At 50.5% G+C, this 19,607-nt stretch overlaps 1 protein-coding gene and 1 long non-coding RNA gene across 2 annotated transcripts in view; one reads left to right on the forward strand and one right to left on the reverse strand.

Moving 5' to 3' along the window:
• Positions 1 to 2,709: 2,709 nt before the first annotated feature.
• Positions 2,710 to 4,218, forward strand: LOC122489487. Its single transcript, XR_006298925.1, has 3 exons — positions 2,710 to 2,902; positions 3,069 to 3,201; positions 3,563 to 4,218. It is a non-coding gene; the product is annotated as an uncharacterized LOC122489487 (long non-coding RNA).
• A 9,865-nt stretch (positions 4,219 to 14,083) lies between these two features.
• LRFN2 (leucine rich repeat and fibronectin type III domain containing 2) overlaps positions 14,084 to 19,607 on the reverse strand; it is a 42,454-nt gene continuing 36,930 nt past the window's right edge. Inside the window, exon 2 of the mRNA XM_043591321.1 lies at positions 14,084 to 17,665. Coding sequence (XP_043447256.1) covers positions 16,687 to 17,665 — 979 coding nt within the window. The 3' untranslated portion in view covers positions 14,084 to 16,686. The remainder of the gene's footprint in view (positions 17,666 to 19,607) is intronic.

Genomic DNA, 19,607 nt, shown 5'->3' on the forward strand with positions numbered 1-19,607 from the left:
TCTGTCATGACCTTCCTTCCATAAAAGTACAAGTTCTCAGGGACCCGAATAGTTGCTATTTTGTACTATGAGGTAATCTTGAATTTCTAGAACTATACCTAGCACTTAGTAGATGTAGAATTATTGATATTCTTGAATGAGTGGACAAATGCTACAATTGGATATAACAGACTCTAGAGTCAGATGATCTGTTTCCAAATCCTTTTTCTTCGTGTTACTGGATACAACATGGGCAAGTTACTAAACTTCTCGGGAACTTAGCTCCTAATGAGTAGTTACCTAAAATGGATATAGGGAGTGTGATGTCGGCAAAAATGGTGGAGTATGGAACTCCAGAAATCTGTTCCTCCACAGAAGCAATGAATAATCTGGCAAAAACTGTGAGAATCAACATTTTGGGGAATCTAATCAATGTCATACAGCAAGCACAGGAATGATTATTCAAGAAAAACACATGAGCCTCGATAAATAAGATATTTTAACCTACCTGGTACCATCTCCCACTCCCCAACTTGGTAGTGACCTGAAGGCAACAGTTGGTATTCCCAGTATATACCTGGAACCAGAGGGAACAGAAAAGACCTTATTCGCAAACAGTTGTGGTTTTTGTTTTGACCTGTCTGGTGACTCCTGGAAGAGCTGTCTCAAACAGCTGACTTTATTTCATCTACCTCAGAATGATCCCAGGGTTGAAGCAGCTACCCAGGGAGAATTTGTCAAAAATACTTAAAGTCAAATGTGTTAGCTGCTGCTTCCTCAGGCAGGGAATAACAGTTGGGGAAAACAATAGTCTAACTTAAAAGCCTGGAAGAGAAACGCTAGGGAATGAGAATAAGGATTTTGGAATGCTGCCACACATTTCTGGGAATCCAGAAAGCCATGCAAATACCCAGGGCTCAGAAAAGACCTGAGAAGGCCCTAAGCTCTTATCTCTGACTAATCTTCAGGCTCTGCACAAGCAGGAAGCAAAGGCTGAGATACAGTTGTAAATTGTCTAGCTGAGTGTTGAATACATGTCCCAACACACATACACACACACATGCACACACGCACCATCCACTAAGACTGGGAGGTTTTGTTTTTTTTTGTTGTTGTTGTTGTTGTTTTTAGTTCCAAGTATTTAAGGAAATTTCTGTGAAATCACTAGCTGACCATAAATCTAACAGAACAGACTTTAGTGGCCACACATGACAAACTGTCATAGGATACAAACTACAAAACTAGCTCAGAAAAGCCATGCAACAAACAAACAACAACAAAGGAAATGCAAATCAAAACCACCGTGCAATACCACTTCACACCTATTAGGATGGCTATAAACTTTTTTTTTTAATGAAAATAACCAGCATTGATGAGGAGAAACCTGAACTTTCATGCATCGCTGGTAGGAAGGTAAAATGGTGTAGCCACTGTGGAAAGCATTTTGGCAATCCCTCAAAAAAAGTTAAATGCGGAATTGCCATATGACCCAGCAATTCCACTCCCAAGCATATATCCAAAAAAACTGAAAACATACATTCAAACAAAAAAACGCGTACACAAATGTTTATAGCAGAGTTAGTCATGAAAATCAAAGAGTGGAAACAACCCAAAAGTCCATCGACGGGAATGGATAAACAAAATAAGGTGTAATCATGCAGGGGAGTATTCTTTAGCCTTAAAAAGAATGAAGTACTAGTACATGCTACACCATGGAGAAACCTTGAAAACACTATACTAGGTAAAAGACAGCCAGACACAAAAGATCATATGTTGTGTGATCCTGTTCACACGAAGTGTCCAGAAGAGGTAAATCCGTCAAAACAGAAAACGGCTTACGTGTTGCTCTAGGCTAAAGCAAAGAATACGGAGTGACCGCTTGGCTTCTATGGGGCTTCTTTTGCGGGGAGTGACAAAATGTTCTGGAATTCAATAGTGGTAATGGTTGCACAACAGTGTGAATGTAATAAAAGCCATTGAATTGTACACTTTAAAATGGTGAACCTTATGTGAATTCTGTCAATTTTTTACAAAGGAATCTGGGATGCTCAGGTATGATGATGCATGTTGAACTTTCCAGGAGGGAGTCTTTCAAAATAAGTGCCCAGGAAATATTAACAGACGAGCTCCCCTCCAACCAGCCTCTGCGGGTCTGAGTGAGAACCTGGTCCCCCAGGCCTTGCAGAAGGGGACAGGGGAAGCAGGAGACAATGGCAAAGCTTTCTTCAGGGTTCTGAGGCCCCATGAGCTGGATGAGCCCGGTCAAGCGTTTCTCTCTAGTAGAGGGTCTTTGGTTGGGTGGAAAATGTCAGAAATTGGCCTTAGTAGGGTCTGAATTGCAGTTGTGCCTCTAACTCTTGTGAGACCTCAGGCCAAGTGCCTTCTGGATGGTGCTTTCCTCTGAGGTAAGATAAAAGGGAAGTAAGAACTCAGGAAGCACAGAAATCCTGGGATTCCACGGCCTGGTAAATATAAAGCAGGAGGCCCAGGGGCTCCGTCCCCTTCCACCCTGCTACCACCTGTTCCAAGGGCCAAGGCTCCTAGGCAGTCCCCGCGCTCCGCGGATTCCAGGCCCTCCCCCACCTACACTGGTCCGCAAACTGCCAAACCCAGGACCTTTGGCAGGTTGCGGAGTTTCGGGGGAGCGGGAGCGGGCAGGGGGAGGAGCTTGGCCTCTGATTGGAGGAGGGCTGCGGGGGAGGGGCGGTGGGCGTGGCCAACGGCTTGAGACCGGCAGTTGGCGGTTAATTTCGGGCAGCCCTTGGTTCAGTTTCTCCGCGACCGCTCTGAGTTGACTTCTTAGATGACAACCCGGCTTATGCGCACTCTCCCTATCCAGGGAAGATCAGAACTGCCTTAAGGATGCAGGAAAAACCCCGAGACCCAGGATGTGGGGAACTGGGCGCCCCCTCCCTTACCTCAGGTTGGTTGCAGAAGTTGCGGCCTTGGCGTCCCCAGGGCCACAGCTCTGTCCCCTCAGGGCGTGGCTCCCGCGCTGCAGGGCTGAGCCCCTCCCCTCGCCTCGGGCTCACCCTTGCAACTCCGCCCCCTTTTCTCCCTCTACCTCTGTGTTTGGTCTCCCGTGGCAGGATTCCATTCTCCCTTCAGGAGGACTCGCCGCCTGCAGGCCATGAAAGAGCGCAGGACTCCGAGGACCCGGACTAGCCTAGCGGAGCCGCCCTGCCCCGCCCGGCCCCGTGCCCCGTGTTCCCCGGCGCCGGGGTGAGTGTCCCGGCCGCCCCTCTCCTCTCGTAGGCTGGCTCCCCCCGGGTTTTGAGGGATGTTCCGTTTCTCACCTCCCTTCCCAGCGTGAGGGGTGGAAGCTTGGGGTCAGGAGACCTCCTCTGCAAGGGCCAGGGGCTCCCATCTAAGCTCGGGATGCGGGGGCGGGGTGGGGGGAACAGGGAACCCTTTGCGAAATTTGCTCTCACCTGAAACGCGACGTTATAGTAACGCCTAAGTCAGAACCTCCACGCGAATGGGAGTGTCTTTTGAAAACAGGTGTGGCACACACTGCTTGCAGTTTTAACTTGGCCGCCTCTCTGTGTATCAAGTTTCCTCTCATTTCCTTTTGCTTTCACAGGACTGGTCACTGCCCACGATCATCAGTCAAGCATAACCAAGAGTGTGGAGGCTATTTGTGCACGCGGTCATCTAGCCACTAGAAAGTCACCTTCCAAGAGTCCCATCCCAGCAGGACCTTCCCAGGCTCCTGCCTTCCCAGGCTTCACCCCAGTGTTAGCTATCTGGAAAAGGGTCTGCGAGCAGGACCTGGGGCTCTTTTCTTGGTCCATGCATTGCCCACACCCGTTTCCCCCTCAGGGTACTGAGTACTCTCCCTTCACTGAGGAGATCTGAGCTTGGTCCAGGCGGCAGGAGAAGACACAGCCCTCGGGGGTTAAGGTTCCTTCAAAGTCAAGGCTCACAGGATTCCTCAGGAGAGAGGGCCGGGTGTGAGCAGGAACCCCGCTGTAGGCGTTTGTAGCAGTGAAAAGGATGGGTCCCTTGCCCTCCTCAGAGCTCAGCTCAGACCCAAAGGCTCTTCCACTTACCATCAACACGGAAACTTGGCTCTTCACATGAGTATATCCTCCCTCTTTTGTGCATTATCTTGTTCCTCAAACCGCCCTTCCGTGAAGGCCTGTGGGGTCAAGGGGCCTGGCCAGTCACGCAGAGGTGACTGAGCCCCGCAGACCTCAGGTCAGGTAGACAGATTCAATAAAGGCTTCACGACCTTGACTGTCAGGACTCGTGATTGGTGTGCGGGTTCAGGAGATTTGGATGGTCCTTTTTTTCCTTTCCATCCAAACAGGTGCATGGTACTTGTGCCACAGACACGTGGGCAATGAGGGGAGGCTGGGGGTGGGTGGGATTTTGAGGGATATCCCTGGCTCTTCCCCCTTTCCTCTGAAGAATGCTCCTCAGTATGTCAGGGAGGGACCTGACACCAGTCGATTTGCTAGACACCCGGCAGGGTTTTCTTTGAGCTTCTACATGGTAATGGGGCAAGAACCAAAGGGACAAATTTATCTGCCAGAATGTCAGGCCATTAGGAAGGATGTGGAAGGGGCTAAATAGTGATTCATATTGAGGTCCTGGGATTTCATTACTGTTTTGAAACTTCATTCTCCTAGTCCTTGATTAAGGATAATGGGAGAATTAATAAGAAATTACTGGTGAGAGGGGGTTGTCTTCAGAGTGGGGACCCAAGAGTACAGGCATCCTGTCAGTGGCCTGGGTTGTGTACCTGGCAGGTGGTGGGCAGCTTTGCTGGATCTCACAGTTGGTAGTGAAAGTCGTTGCAAAAAAAAAAACATTCACTTGCTGGGGCTTCGGATGTCACCCAGTGCCCTGCCCCCCTTCCTGTCTTGTTTTCGCACATGCCACGGAGACAAGAGCTGATCTGGCAAGGGAACAATCCCTAAGACTCCCCACATTGGGGCCCTTTCTCTGTGCTTTTCTACTCCAGTGATGACCACAGAATATTCTGGGAGTTGTCTTCAGTAAAGACTCAGGGGTCTCCTAAGGAGCGGGAATGGTGGAGTCTGTACAAAGCTAGAGCCATAATCATTAAGCACTGGGTTCGTCGGAGCACAGGGAATGAGTTCATGTGTTCTTGTCCTTGGAGGACTTATAAATTAAAAGTATGGAATCATTTGTAATCAGAATAACCACCTGGCAGGGATATTGATGAACAGAGGAGGGCTTACTTGGAGACCTCTGATCTTTCCAGCCCCAAGACTCTGGGCCTAATACCCACATAATCATTAGTGTTCTGTAATTTATAACAGTGTTATCATTGATCCATGTCGTTAATCATCATGAATTGGTGATTTCTCAAATGCTCTGGGTTATTTGTGTATCAACATAGAGCTCTGTGATTTACAAACACAGAAATCCTTGGAGGTAGAGAGACGCCATGGCCATTTTACAGATGAGAATACTGAAAAAGACTCCACTCCCTTGAAGGAGAGGGTATGCAGTGCACTTGCCCCATTGGGCCTGCTGGCTTACTCCTCTCTCCAGCCCCCACATTTGAGAAAGCAAGAACAAAAAAGCCAATAGGCCTCACTCAGTTTGTCAGGATGTTTAAGGACTTTGAGGACAGCCTTCTACTTTTCATCACACAGGCACTGGGACAGACACAGAGAAGGCATTAAATATCTGTCCAATAGATTTCTCCATGTCTTCCATTTTTTAATGTTACATGTCCTCTTTTAACCCCTGTGGCTCGCATCATCCTTCCAGATGATTCACTGAGATTCTAATGTCCTTTGCTGTTGTTAGGTAACTTTGGGGCACCTCCAGTGATTGACTGATTACCCAGCTCTTCCCCTAACTAGTTCTATGACCTCCAGCATGTGGTTTATCCTCTCTGAGTCTCAGTTTTCTAGGTGGTAAAATGGGTGATCCAACCTGTGTGTCATGGGTGAGGATTATAAGAAATAGCACATGGATGCTTATTCCTCTGTTTGGCAAGTAAGATGAGTTCCCTCTTCCCTGCTTGCACAGTCCTTTGTGTTCTGCGAAGAACTTTGCTATCTATGGTGCCTCACAACCAAGAAGGGAGAGTCCTGAGTCTGCCCTTCCCTAGCTACTTCAAGGCCAACTCAGAGTCTGTAAAACTTTCTGAAACACTTCTGTTCTTCTGTGCAACAGCTCTCCCCTCAATAAATTTACCCTGGAATAATCTGGAAGGCCAGGGGCTCATCACCCTCAGCCATTCTCCAGTCATTTGGTGTCCATCCCTTCATGAAGACCCAGAAGAGACAAGTGGATTTGATGGTGGGGCTATGCCTTAGAGCCTCTAGTGTTCATGGAGAAGCCAACCCTTTCCTCCTTCACTAAGCTTTGATGTCCCAATGGGCCTCTGTTCCTATATTGGGTCAGGAGTCTTTGCCTTCCCACAGGGAACAAAAAGAGCATCAAAACATATACAGCACAAACGCTCAAATCCCGAAAAGGACCTCAGATTCAGGGGGCCCCCTGCTTGCCTCCTGGCTTCACTAGGGAGTGGGCCTACAGGGACACTCCAGGTGGAGGCCCATCCCAGGCCTTTGCTCTGTGCCCTCTTCTAGATGTGGATGGGAGATGAGCTGGACCTATACAGCTTTGTCCTCCCAAGTTTTCCTTTCTGCCCCTCACCTCTTCCTTACTCATGCTTGCCTGATCCCTCTCACCTCCCCCCTTCCTTTGCTTAGCCAATAGCGGTTTCTGACCTTATCCCACCCAGGGTGGGACTGGAGGGCTGAGAGATCTTCATGCTCATGGAACATTCCTGGAAGAGCCACCCTTCCCAGACTCATACTGCAACTCTCAAGAGCCCTATATCCTTCTGTATCTCTCCCAGACTTGGTTGTTCTCTTGCTGTGTGGATATTTTCTTTTCTTTCTCTGGCTGCCTTCTCAGCCTTCACTTCTATTTTCTGCAACAGGTGGGCATCACTGTAATGGCCGAGTGAGTGTGTGTGTGGTGGGGGGAGGGTATGGTGTGATGGGAACACCATTGCTGGGGTCTGAAGGTTTCATTTGAGAACCCCTTCTGCTCGATAAGCTCTATAAGAACTTGGAAAAAAAATCCCAAATAAATAACTTACATCTTCAGGTTGGAAAAGCTGTAAACTGGGGAAAGCAGTGATGTGTAAATCTGAGTTTGGGGGTAAGGAATGGAAGGCATGGGGCGTCTGGGTGGCTCAGTTGGTTAAGCATCCAGCTCTTAATTTTGGCTCAGGTCATGATCTCATGGTTCGTGAGTTAGAGCCCTGAGTAGGGCTCCACGCTGGTAGTTCAGAGTCTGCTTGGGATTCTGTCTCTGCCTGTCTCTCTCTCTCAAAATAAATAAATCAACTTAAAAAAAGGAATGGAAGTCATGGTAATCCATCTGAAAGAATTTACTTGAAACAGCGGGATGCTGTACAACCTCTCTAGCCCTGCTGTGGACTGTATGTATTCAAATGTCTCCACTTGGCTTTCTCCCCCACCACTCTGCAAACAAGTCTGGATGTAGGGAAGAAAGCCCAGTTGACCACCCCTGGAATCAGATACTCTTGTCTCAGCCCCCTCCATCTTGTTTTCTACCCCAAACCAAAGGCGGAGGGGCTCAGGCAAGAGTATCTTGTTTTCTCATACCTGGCACAAATCTCCATTTTCCATACCTCAGGGGAGATGGAGGGCTCTAGAGCTCAAGAGGAAAAGTCCCAGAAAAGTCCCAAGCTCTGCTTCCCTAATGATACTGGCCAAGGCTGAACTAACCTAACCCTGTTTGCAGGATTCCTCAGAAGGCAGAGTCTCATCAGAACCCTGCAAAAAATGTGAGGATCAAGGAAGAATTAGACTCCTTTACTTGATGGCTGTTGGGGCCCTCCCCACATCCTCCCTCTGCAGTGACCCACAGTCCTCTCCATTTACCTTCATCATGGAAGCCAGGCTCTTTGCGTGGGGGTCACCCTATCCCCAGCCACATGTTCTGCTGTACCTCACTTCTCCCTCAAGTAACTGTGAAGTGTCAGCTCTACCCAAGGGGCCTGCCGAGCCATCCACTGCTGGATGAGGTGGAGTATTTCTCTAAAATTCCTTCCAGTGGGGAGGAAGAATGTTTGTGCTGGAGGGGACCATGTTTGTGCTGGAGGGGACCTGTATGTTAAGGAGAGGTGGAAAGGGCTGGTCAGTGGGCTGCTTCAGGTCCTCCTACCATCCCATTGGGAAGAACTCACCCCTAACTCAAGTACTGTCCCTAGGTGATTTACCTGGCATCTGGCAGAGTCTTCCCATGAGCATTTACATCTTATAAGAGAAAATGTCTGTTAACCCAGAGAAATGGAGAAGGTGGCTGGGAGGACTTGGTGGTAGCCTTTATGTCATTCCAGAGTCCCATTGTTAGATTTTGGCTTTTATGCCAGACTTGGAACAAGGATAAAGAGTGAGCAGGGATTGGGGAAGTGATAAGTGAGGGAGCCCAGGGGTGAGGTCAGAGATTTTTCAGGTCCTCCTTGCTGCTGTTGGGACTGAGGATCTTGGAACATGAAGGAGCATTAGGGGCTGCAGAGGCTCCCATGTGTTTCCTGCCCCTTTCTTGCCTCCTGCCTTTTCTCAGTGTCATGGAGACCAGGGCTGATTTGTCAAGGGGACAGCATCTCCCCCTCCGAGATTTTCCCAGCTAAGTTCCCGGCTCTCTACCCAGTTTCCTACCACTATTCTGGCCACAGCTGCTTTCTGTCTGGCCTCTGGATTTCTTATGAAGGCAGGAATGATGGCTCCGCAAGGCCCACCAGGAACACAGAGCCATAACCATCGGGCCTTGATCTGATTGGAGTACAGGGAGCCACTTCCTGCCGGGGTGAATTCTGAAATTCATCATGCACAGTCTTGCTTGTAATAAGATTAATAACAGTTTCCATGGATATCGAACAGAAGATTCTAATACCCATCGAGGGAGGCTCAAGTGGATGGCGTCTGATGGCTCTGGCAGCCCTGAGATTCTCTGAGTCTGAGATACCTAATATCATCACTAATTCTCTGTAATTTATACTAATGTTTTCAATGATGCATATCATTAATAATAATGGCTATGATAATAGCCAATCTCAAGTGTGATCTATAGAACTACACAGTACTTCTGAGGTGTACTTACCAAAGTCCATACTTACCATTGGTACTTTACCAGAAAGGAAACTAGAACCAAGAAATGGCTCTGAATCCAGCTACTCCCACAGAATGGAATTGTACTTGCCTTGGGTTACTCAGGACCCCCACACCCAGTTCTCTGCAACTGCCTCTCTTTGTTCTCTCCATCCTGCCCCCCATCCCTGTTTAAAAGCTCCCGTGAGAGCCACTTGCCTCCTTCCACCCCTGCTTGATAAGACACAGGATTTCAGTCCTGACTGGGCACCTGTTTGGCACAGAGCCAGTCACCCTCCCGCGCCCCCCCTCCCCACCCCCCGCCATGTCAAGTTCCTTTGGAACTTAAAATCTAGCTAACGCTTCCAGCCAGAAGTGCCACCTTGGGCATGTGGTTCTGGCCAATCCGTCCATCCATTCATCCATCCATCACCTCCTGGATAGTGGGTTCCCCGAAGCTATACATTATCTTAAAATAAATGAAAACAGACCCATCTTGTAAAATCAGAGATCCAGAAACTAGCTCATGTCCCTGCCCCTCAGGGAAACATAGAAGGCCCTCAAGGGCATGCACAGTGTCCTTTACTTTTATTTTGCTTTCTTTTAAAACCAGGCACAGTGTGGGGCACACAGCAGGTCAGCAAATGCATGTTGAACGCATGCAGCACTGATTTCTCCACCTCTCTCACTTTTTCTGCTGGGTTCAGTCTTCTTGAATTCAAGGTTCACATGCCAGGGTTCGGGCCTTTGAGATGAAACCCAGCAAACTGTGTTTCTATTCACCTCTGCAGCTCTGCAGGTAACTTCGGTACAAATCCATTTATTGAATGTTTATCCAGCTCTGCCACTCACTTAACTATGTGATGTTGGGCAAGATATTTAACCCCTCTCTACCTTAGCTTCTCCAACAGAAATGTTAATAATAATACCTACTTCACTGTGTTGTTTTGATGATAAATTGAGATTATATTAAAAAAAAACTCTTAGAACAGTGCATGGCACATAGGAAAATCTCAATAATGTCGGCTATTATTAGCAATTTAATTTTGCAGTTCAATATCCACTTGGAAAATGCTAACCTTGTGTCAACTTAATGAAGGGATAAAACTTTCCCGTAATTAGTCTGGGTAGGTAAGGCAATGGGCCCATCCTCGGTAGACAGGCAGAATTGTAATCCTCCAGATATCCCCAAAGGAATGGGTGGAAAGTATGTAACAGGGATTACTGGGTGTAACTGAGATCTCAACTCCTTCTTCATAATATTCCTTCTCAGACAGTGAATGAGACACCTGCTTTGTATCAGGACGTACCCAGTCGGTGATGGAGGTGTGAGGCTCTGAGGTTTTTCTTCCCAACGTGGGAACAGCATCAGGAAGTTCAGCTAGCAGAGGTAACAACGGTTCAAGGAACAGGGGCTATCTTGAATACAGCATAGGGGATGTCCAGGGAAAATATCTCACTCCCGCAACGTGTATAAATGCTAGACTCGCTGCTGGGTGTGCCAGGGAGCACCCATGAACACATGGTACAGAGGAGGTGGTAAAAGAAGAGGGGGTGTGCTCATCGTCACTTAACCAAATGGGCAGCTGGACAGAGCGGCCTGAGGCCGTGGGAGGCTGGTCAGTGGGCTGACTGGCTGTGGACCAGATGGGTTTGGGGATCCCATGGAGATGGGTGAAATTCCAGCTTCACCCCCTCATCACTAAGAAACCAAGCGGGTGCCTGCAGGAGGCACCGGCAGCTCAGAAAGGGATTAGAGAATCAGATCTCTCTTGCCCCAGCCCCACAGAGACTCCAGATGCGGGCCCAGAATCCTGGCTCTCGCTCACATTCGACTGCTGGCTGAAGGAACCAGAGGCTCAATGATCCCAACAAGAACAAGAAAATAGCCAGGCAGGAGCCTGAAATCTGCACCCATTTGCCTAGAGTTGGTGAGCTGCAGAAAGATGCCAAGTGTCCAAAATGAGGCCACGGGGCAAGATGGCTGTGCCCGTCAGAAGATGCTAAATGGCCATGATGGGCATCACAGGGTAGCTTGAGACATAAAGGCGGGCTCCCCTCTGCGGTCCGTTGGGAAACATAGCAATTCCCTCTGCCAGAGGCTGCAAGGAAGGGAAACCCTGAGTCTTGTAGTAAAACACTGACCAGCTGTGAGGTGGGAAAACTTAAATAGATCACAGAAGATCAGATCACTAAGATCTTGGGTTTAAGGCAAAAACAGGTATTTTTAAACTGTGAAGGGAGCCGTGTTCCTTTTAGGTGTTGGGAGAGCAACATGGATGGGTCTGATTCTATTACGCAAAGGTAGCAACCTCAGGTATTTACCCGTGAGAAGCCTTGTCACAACAAACTTCCTGCTGCCAACCGCATCGCAGGGAGCGGCTGGGTTTGAGGATCGAGGTGTGCTATTTAAAACCATGCGTTGGGTTTTCGCCCGCTGTCTGCCAAGTCTTGTCTTTTGAAGAAGGGTGTCGATTTTACCAGCAGCAATTTGTAGCTATCACAATGGCGGCGAGAACAGAGGAAGCCCCGCCTGGCTCAGACCCTCACTGCAGACAGACAGACAACAGAGAATAGAAGACACAGAAGGACTCAGGCCCTGCTTAGGAAAATTCGGTACCTACAGACTGTGGGAGAGAAGTTATTACTGGTGTTGGAAGGAGAAAATCTGAGACAATGACCTTCCTTTTACCTGGCTGGAAATTATATCCCTTAAAAAAAAAAAAGTGTGTGTCATTTCTCTTGGAATTTCAACAGTGTTATGATGGCAAAATGAAAGCATCTCCTTTGAGGGGAAACTGAAGAATGCATCATTATCAAGAATTTGGGGAGGGGTGTCTGGGTGGCTCAGTCAGTTAAGTGTCAGACTCTTGATTTCTGCTCAGGTCATGATCTCCCGGTTGGTGAGATCTAGCTCCACATCGGGCTCTGTGCTGACATCTCGGAGTCTGCTTGGGATTCTCTCTCTCCCTCTTTCTCTGCCCCTCCCCTACTGGTGCATGGGCGCATTCTCTCACTCTCAAAATAAATAAACATTTTATTTTATTTTATTTTATTATTTTTTAATGTTTTATTTAGTTTTGAGAGAGAGAGAGAGAGAGAGCATGAACAAGGGAGGGACAGAAAGAGGGAGACATGGGATTGGAAGTGAGCTCTTTGCTGACAGCAGTGAGACTGATACAGGACTCGAACTCACAAACTGTGGGATCAGGACCTGAGCCAAAGTTGGATACTCAACCGGCTGAGCCACACTGGAGCCCCAATAAACAAACATTAAAAAAAAAGAATTTGGGGAAAGGGGGGTTGGACTATTGGTCAGAAAGCTTAAGAACTAGGTTGGGCTACCTCTTCTTTCCAAAAGATCAGAGAACTGAAGCTTTTCTCAATCAGGAAGAAGGATCTGGGTGGGTAAGCCATTCTCCTGGTAGGGACTAAGAGTTTAGGAAGAGGAAGAGGTGGGAAGATGGGTGTGGTCATTGGAGTGAGCTGTTGTGAGGCTTTCTATTTTAGGATGAAGTTAACAGGCTTTCAGGGCAGAGGGGACTAGGTGAGACTGGAGGTAGAAGGTTATTAAGCAAGGGACCTCCTAGACATCACCAGGGCAGGAGAAGGGGTGATCACAAGGATGATCTGAGCAAGACCTTCTGAAGCCTGGGGGGATCTTCCTGGCCAGGGGAGGGAATGCATTACAGGCCAAGAAGGGCCAGAAAGGCCAGTGCGAATTCAGAGGAAACCACTTAACAAAGGGACCTTTGCCTGGAGTCAACATTCTGAGAATTTTACCAGACATGGAGGCCAAACCAATTGCTTCCAGATTAGGCGGTAAATCTGAGTACTTCCATCATTCTAAAATATAATCTATAACGGATTGAAGGGAGGAAGAGAGAACAGGTGAGGCAGTGCGATGATATGGGAAGAGCGAAGGCTTTTCAGCCAGACTTACTGTGTGACCTTGGGCAAGTTATTTAACCCCTCTGGGGCTCAGGCCCTTCATCTGTAAAATCAGCATAATAATACCTACTTTGGGAAGCTTCAGTAAGAAATGCCTGTCAAGTACCAACACAGTACCTGGAAACTGTAGGTGCTTAATAACTGTTAGTTTCCTTCCCCTTCCCAAAGCTGTGCTTGAAAGTCGATCATTATATGTCCAGTTGGACTGTCCAATATGGTGACCAGTACTAGTCACAGGTGGCCCTCAAGCACTTTACACATGGCTAGTCTGAACTGAGATGTGTTCTGAGTGTAAAAAACATACTAGATTTCCAAAACTTTGGTGGTGGTGGTGGGGAACTAAACTTAAATGTCATATTTATAATTTTATAGTGATTACACATTGAGATAATAATATTTGGGAAATATTGGATTAGCTAAAATATATTATGACAATTAATTTCACCGGTTTCTTTATACTTGCTTTAATGCAACTACTGGAAAATTTAAAATGACTGTGGATCACACCGTATTCCTATCTGACAGTGCTAATCTAGCCATTAGATGAAGCTAGGGTTGGGAAGCTGTGTTCCAGAAGTTTATTCGTTTTTATACTTTGAGTTTATGCTTTGGTTCCTTGTTCCAGTTTCCCAGGAAAAGACCCTTTTGAAAAAGTGTCATTCAGGGCTCAACCAAATGGGTGGAGGGACCTGTCCACCCCTGGTGGCTAAGTGTGGTGGTGGCCACAGTACAGGAAAAAGGAGGCAGGGCTGGTATTTGAGATACAGAGAGGTACCAGGTGGGACAGTCAGAATAGCTGCGGACGGACCATTCCTTCTTCGCCTGGAGCTTCACTCCAGATCCCTCTACCATTCTTTATTTCAGAAGGACGACCCCATTCTCTCTTATTTCAGAAGGCTCCCATCGTATACACGAACTTGGCAGGGAGCAGGCTCCCACCAGGCAGTAATAAACACAGGTGCAAGAGAAAATGTCACTTCAAAGCCACCTTCGGAAAACCGCAGTTTCCAGAGAAATGAACAGCAGACATTCACAGATATGAGAATGTTCTTTTTTTTCTCTCTCCCAAGAAGTGTGGTTGGTTTTGTTTTTTTAGACTGTACATTTTACTGTACATTTTTTTTAAGCAAAGAAAGTTGGCATTTATATTCTGACCACAGGGATGTTGCTTTCCAAATGCCCCAGTCAGAAACATGACAAACAGAAGTGCAAGTACATATCATGTCACGACAGAGCTTGGGGTCACTGACAGGAGTAGACAGTTGGTTCCTCCTCTTCCGGTGTCCACCATTTTCCCTCTGGGTGTCTGAACCCAAAGGCAAAAAGAAAGGTGGTATTTGGGCTCAATTCCTCAATGGCTACATTTAGAAAGACTGAAGAAGAAAGGTTCAGAGAGAAAAAGGAGAGAAGAAAAACTCGGGCAGGGGAAGAGGGAGGGAAGGAGAGATTTCCTTTCTAGTCACCCAATTTTGTGGTTGCCACCGTGATGGGGGAAGACATGTGCTCTGGCCCCGGGACTGGCCTGGAAAATTAACTTGTCTCGGGAAGAGACTGGCCTGGGCTGTTAATGACTTTGTCAGGACCAGAAAGGGACTAGGGAAGGCAGAGAGTCACAGGAAGGACAAGTATGAAGACAGGAGAGTAGAAGGGAGGAGAGAGGAGGCAGGAGGGATCTGAGTCAGTGGAGAAGGACAAAGACAAGGGATTTGGAGGCTCCTGGGCTGGAGCCAGAAGGCAATCCTGCATAGACAGTTCCCCACCAGCTCCTTGTGTGTTCCAGGTGGGTTTGGGGGCTGCCAGATCAGCTCCGGGTCTGAGCCTATTAGAACCCTTCAGCAGAAGGGGACTCACCTGGATGTTGTATGTGGTGTGGTTGGCAAGTGGAAGAAGGGAGAAGAACAAAAGAGGCTAAAGATCAATGGCAGAGACTCAGAAGAGCAAAGGATGGGTTGGGGAGACCGAGGGAGAGGTAGTATGTTGGCAATGAGGAGAGACCTGAAAGATGGAGAGCAGGAGAGACAGAGATGTAGGAGAAAGCCCTCGAGATGCTTCTCATGCAGTATCTCCGTGGCCATATGTCCTCTGCCCCCTCTTGACATGGTCTGGGGTGTGGAGGTTAATGCCCCTTGTGGAAAGGAGCCCATGTACCCTTCCCATCGCCATATGTCATTTCCACGGATGGATCATCCTCAAGGATGTCATCCAGGAAAGGCGTCCCCCCATGTGCCACCCTGAGCCACCTTCCTCAGGGACAGACAAGGGATGGACTCTGGACACAGAAATGCCCGAGCCAGGGTGTAGACAGCATAATGAATCGCAAACACCACCCCAGGAAGTGGCCTTGGCACCTGCCCTGGCTTGGTCACTAACTCACTGTGTGACCTTGGGCAAGTCCTTTATGCTCTGGGGGAAAGGGAGAGAGGGCTAAGGATGAGATGTTTGCAAACACCTCTTCAAACTTCAAAACGCTACCATCCTAAAAAGATTCAGATTCTCCCCCTCCAAAACCTCTAGAAGACTTCCTCTGTGTCCAGGGGGAAGCATAGCGAGGCTCTACCAGCTTGTGCTGTTGGTACTGCTGATCTGGAAACCATAACATCTAGAGGCATGGAAGAGTTCATTTGTCCTTAGAACTTAAAGGGAATCCCAAGAGCTGGTATTTTGCGAATTAAGAGACTGAGGTCCAAAGAGAAAAAGGGTCTTGCCCAGTATGATCAGCTGGTTCTCCGGTGGTGGCTCCAGAACCCGAATGGAGAGCACTGGACTCCAAGTCCAATGCTCCTTTGGCCATCCCACTCTGCTTTCCTCAGAAACCCTCTTGGCCTGTCACAGGCTCATGGGGACTTTCTGTCCCAGCTTCCCCTGAAAGAGGTAAAAATCCTAAAGCAATTCCAAAGGTTAACATCCTTTATGCCCTTAGGCCTCATAAAGCCCTTCTCCCTTTCCCACACATAAGTCCTAGAAGTTAACCTTCTGGCTTAAGCTGATGTGATGGCTGTGGGGCATCATGTTTAGCAGAGGAAGCTGGGTCAGGCATGGCGGTGGGGGCCCATCCCTCCCCAGTGCTCAGGTGGTTGGGAATAACGAGGAGTCTGAGCAGGGGATGCCCTAGTCTTCCTTCCAAACAAGTGTGGGACCAGAATCGCTCCCTTCTCTTGTCAACTGACAGTAGATAATCTCCCACTACCAGGGCTGCTGGGAACCCGCTCTCGCACGAAGAGTAAATTCTCCGTGATCTGTGTGAATGAAGAGGAGGAGTCTGGGAAGTGGGAAAAATAAGTTGAGGAATAAAAACAACACTGGAGCCATAAGCAATCCAAAGCCGCTTGCTTACACGCTACATTCGTGATTAGAAAGGAGGGAGTCCGCCTTTCCAAACACTCAGGGCTCAGTCCGACATTTTAGCGATCGAGTCCGCTTTCCCTGAGCACACCCCGGCTGGGTGGGTGGGGGGGGGGACAGGCCTGGAAGGGGGTGTGGGTGGTGGTGGGGGCGTTGACAGGGAGACGAGACTGTCCCTGGATGTAAACATCACCATGGAAACTCCACAAAGACTTGCCAGTATAGATTCTTTCCCCTTTATCCACCCTGCAAGGGTGAGAGGAGGAGCCTCCCCCCCCCCACCTCCCACCCCACGGGCCTACACCGTGCTCTCCATCACCCACTCGGAGCTGCCAAATGTTCCCCGGGCCCCCACCAGGTCACTCTCCTCAAAGGGCAAGAGCATGCCGTTGACAGAGAGGCTGCGCTTTGTCCAGATGTTCGAGACCCTCCGAGGGGGGCTGTAGCCACCAGGGGCGACCCCTCCGGCTGCCGCAGCCGCAGCGGCAAAGTCCCCCATGTCGAAGGAGTGGCTGCGCTTAGCCTTGCCCTCCAGGGGCAAGGGGAGCAGGCTCCTGGCCCGGGCCGCAGGCGGCCCCAGCAGCGGCTCTCGGTCCGAGTGGTGGCCCCTGGCCGATGTCCCAGACCCTCTCCCGCCCGGAGTCCTGGAGTCCAGCAGCTCCTCCTTTCTCTGACTCTTGAGGTCCAGGGAGGCAAAGGCCCCCATCAGGCGGTCAAGGTTGGGCTTGGGGCGGGGAGCAGGCGGGGGGAGCCTCCAGGGACCCCGTCCCAACCCTGCAGCCTCCCCGCTGCCCAGGGAGCTGGAGGAAGAGGAGTCGCTGCCTCGGGCCAGGCTGGCACTGAAGTGCACGAGCTCGTTGCGCACCACCACCTTGGGTGGCCCCGGCACCGGCGCCCCGCTGGGCGCGCTGGCCAGAGGGGGCGGCGGGGCCCCGTTGGTCTGCGAGTGCACGTTGCTGACCGCAGCAGCTGCCAGCTTGCCCGGGGCCTCCTGGTTGCAGACCTTGTAGCGCACCATGAGGATGACGATGAAGACCAGGAGTGTGGCCACGATGATGCCGCCGATGACCAGGATCATGGTGCCACCCAGGATCTGGCTGTGCATCGACTGGCACTGTGGGTAGTCAGCCTTGGTGAAGAACTGGGCGCAGCCCACGATGTTGGTGGCTGTGAGCGTCGTGGCCGTGTCGTCCCACATGGCCAGCACGCACAGGTCGTAGCCGGTTCCTGACACCAGGTTGTTGACCACGAAGGCCTTGTTGGAGGCTGGGATCATCCTGGGTGGGTGGACGCAGAGGGGGAGGACGGTGAGGGTCGGCAGAGGCGGTAATAGAGAGAGTGATGAGGACAGGAGAGGCAGGGGGAGGGAGAGACAGACACAGGGACACAGAGGGAATGAGGTGGAGCAGAGGAGAGAGGGACAGGTGAAGAGACAGGAAAAGGAAGGGAGGGCAGGTGACAGGAAGTGGACAGGAAGTGGTGAAGGAGTCCGAGAGATGGGAGGTGAGGGGTGCAGATAAGGAGCCAGAGAGGGACGGGGGGGCGGCGGTGAAAAAGGCAGTGACAGAGTTTCGGGGGTAGAGGGGTCAGCGAGAGGTGCACACGCAGACCAGGTGTAGAAATACAAAGGCGAGGGGTGTGGAGGGTGGTTAAGAGATGGAGGTACAGAGAAGAAGGGGGACGCCTCGGGGAAAGAGATGGGAGAGGAAACACGGGAGGGGCAGAGGGAGAGACACGGAGAGGCAGAGAGGTTAAAGTCTGCAGAAGCAGAGACTAAACCAAGGGAGCCCCCTCCCCCAGCCTGACTTCATGGTTCCCTCAGACTCTGGGAGGTGGTGGGCGCCAGGCCCACCCTGGCCCTGCTGGAGCCCGCCGGGGACTCCACCCCTTTTTGTGTCCTGGAGATTCATCCACACTGCCAGAGCCCCTCCCTGGGCCTGCGCTGTTCAGGGAGAATGCTTGCCGCTGCAAACCGGATAGAAAGGGTCTAAGCAGAAGAGAACTGGAAGCGGGAGAGGGTGTTGACAGAGGTGAGGGGCACCACGCGACGTTGAAGATGGGAGGGCGATTCTGCTTCCCAGAGAGAAGGGATGATTCCTGCGTCATGGGCATAGCGGGCCAGCCTCATCCAGAGAGACCTGGAAAGAGATTCTCTGCTTGGGGAGGCCTGTTTGGTCCTTCGGCTCTGGGAGGCTCTGGTGGGGCAGCAGTGTCCCATGCTGGGGCCCGTCCACTCTCCTGGGCCTCTCCCGCCTGGCCCCTCCGGCAGCCTGGAGGTACACCCTGATCTCTAAGGCCCTGACTGGGTATCAGGCCTTGTGACATCTCGGAAGACCATGCCTGTGTCACCCCATAAACACTCCTGCAGAGAGATTCACCTCGGCCTGGAGGGGCCACGTCCCTCTCTGCCTTTCCCACCGCCCCTCCTCCCAAAGGGCCCTCTGTTCTCCAGTCCCCTACTACTCAAGGGCTCCATCAGCACCCGTCAACCCCTCAAACCAGAGCCAGGCAGCTTAATTGAGATCTCAAATATGAAATACCGGAGCCTGAAAACTTCCACCAGGGAACTCGGCATGCAGGATCAGAGCTGACAGGCATTTATTGACATCCCGTCAGTGGGCAGCCCCAGAGGCCGTTGCCTCCCTCCTCATTCTCCCAGCCTGCTCTGCTGATGGGGAAGCCACAGGGGAGGAAACTTTGTCCCCAGCCCCGCCCCTGGCCCATAGCTATAAGAGGTAGGGGGTGGGGGGGGGGGGGGGGGGGGGGGGGGGGGGGGGGGGGGGGGGGGGGGGGGGGGGGGGGGGAGGGGGAGTTGCGTAATTGCCAGGCCTACAGGCCAGCCCCTTAGGTCTATCTGTTTCACCTAGGCATCACGGCAACCCTGTGAGGGTAGGGACTGGTGCTGTCATGACAGAGGAGGAATGGCCAAGACTCAGAGAGGTGAAGTGACTGGCCTGAAGTCACACAGCTAGGACTGCTAGGAGGGGCCACTGGCCTTTAACACTAGTTTCTAGGCCCATAGTCTGGGCTTGCTCCTTACCATGTGATAAACATGGGGGCATTTTTCCTCATCTCACTGAAAAGCCCGCCCCAGCCTGTGGCCTGTCAGCCACCCCTTCCTTGGAGCAGCGCCCAGAACACCACCGGGGCTCACACTCCTCCTCCAATAGGATCTCTGGTCTACTGGGCCACCCACTGGGCAGAGCCCAAGGAGTCCTA

Source organism: Prionailurus bengalensis, chromosome B2, assembly GCF_016509475.1.
Source record: "Prionailurus bengalensis isolate Pbe53 chromosome B2, Fcat_Pben_1.1_paternal_pri, whole genome shotgun sequence".
Classification (NCBI taxonomy): domain Eukaryota; kingdom Metazoa; phylum Chordata; class Mammalia; order Carnivora; family Felidae; genus Prionailurus; species Prionailurus bengalensis.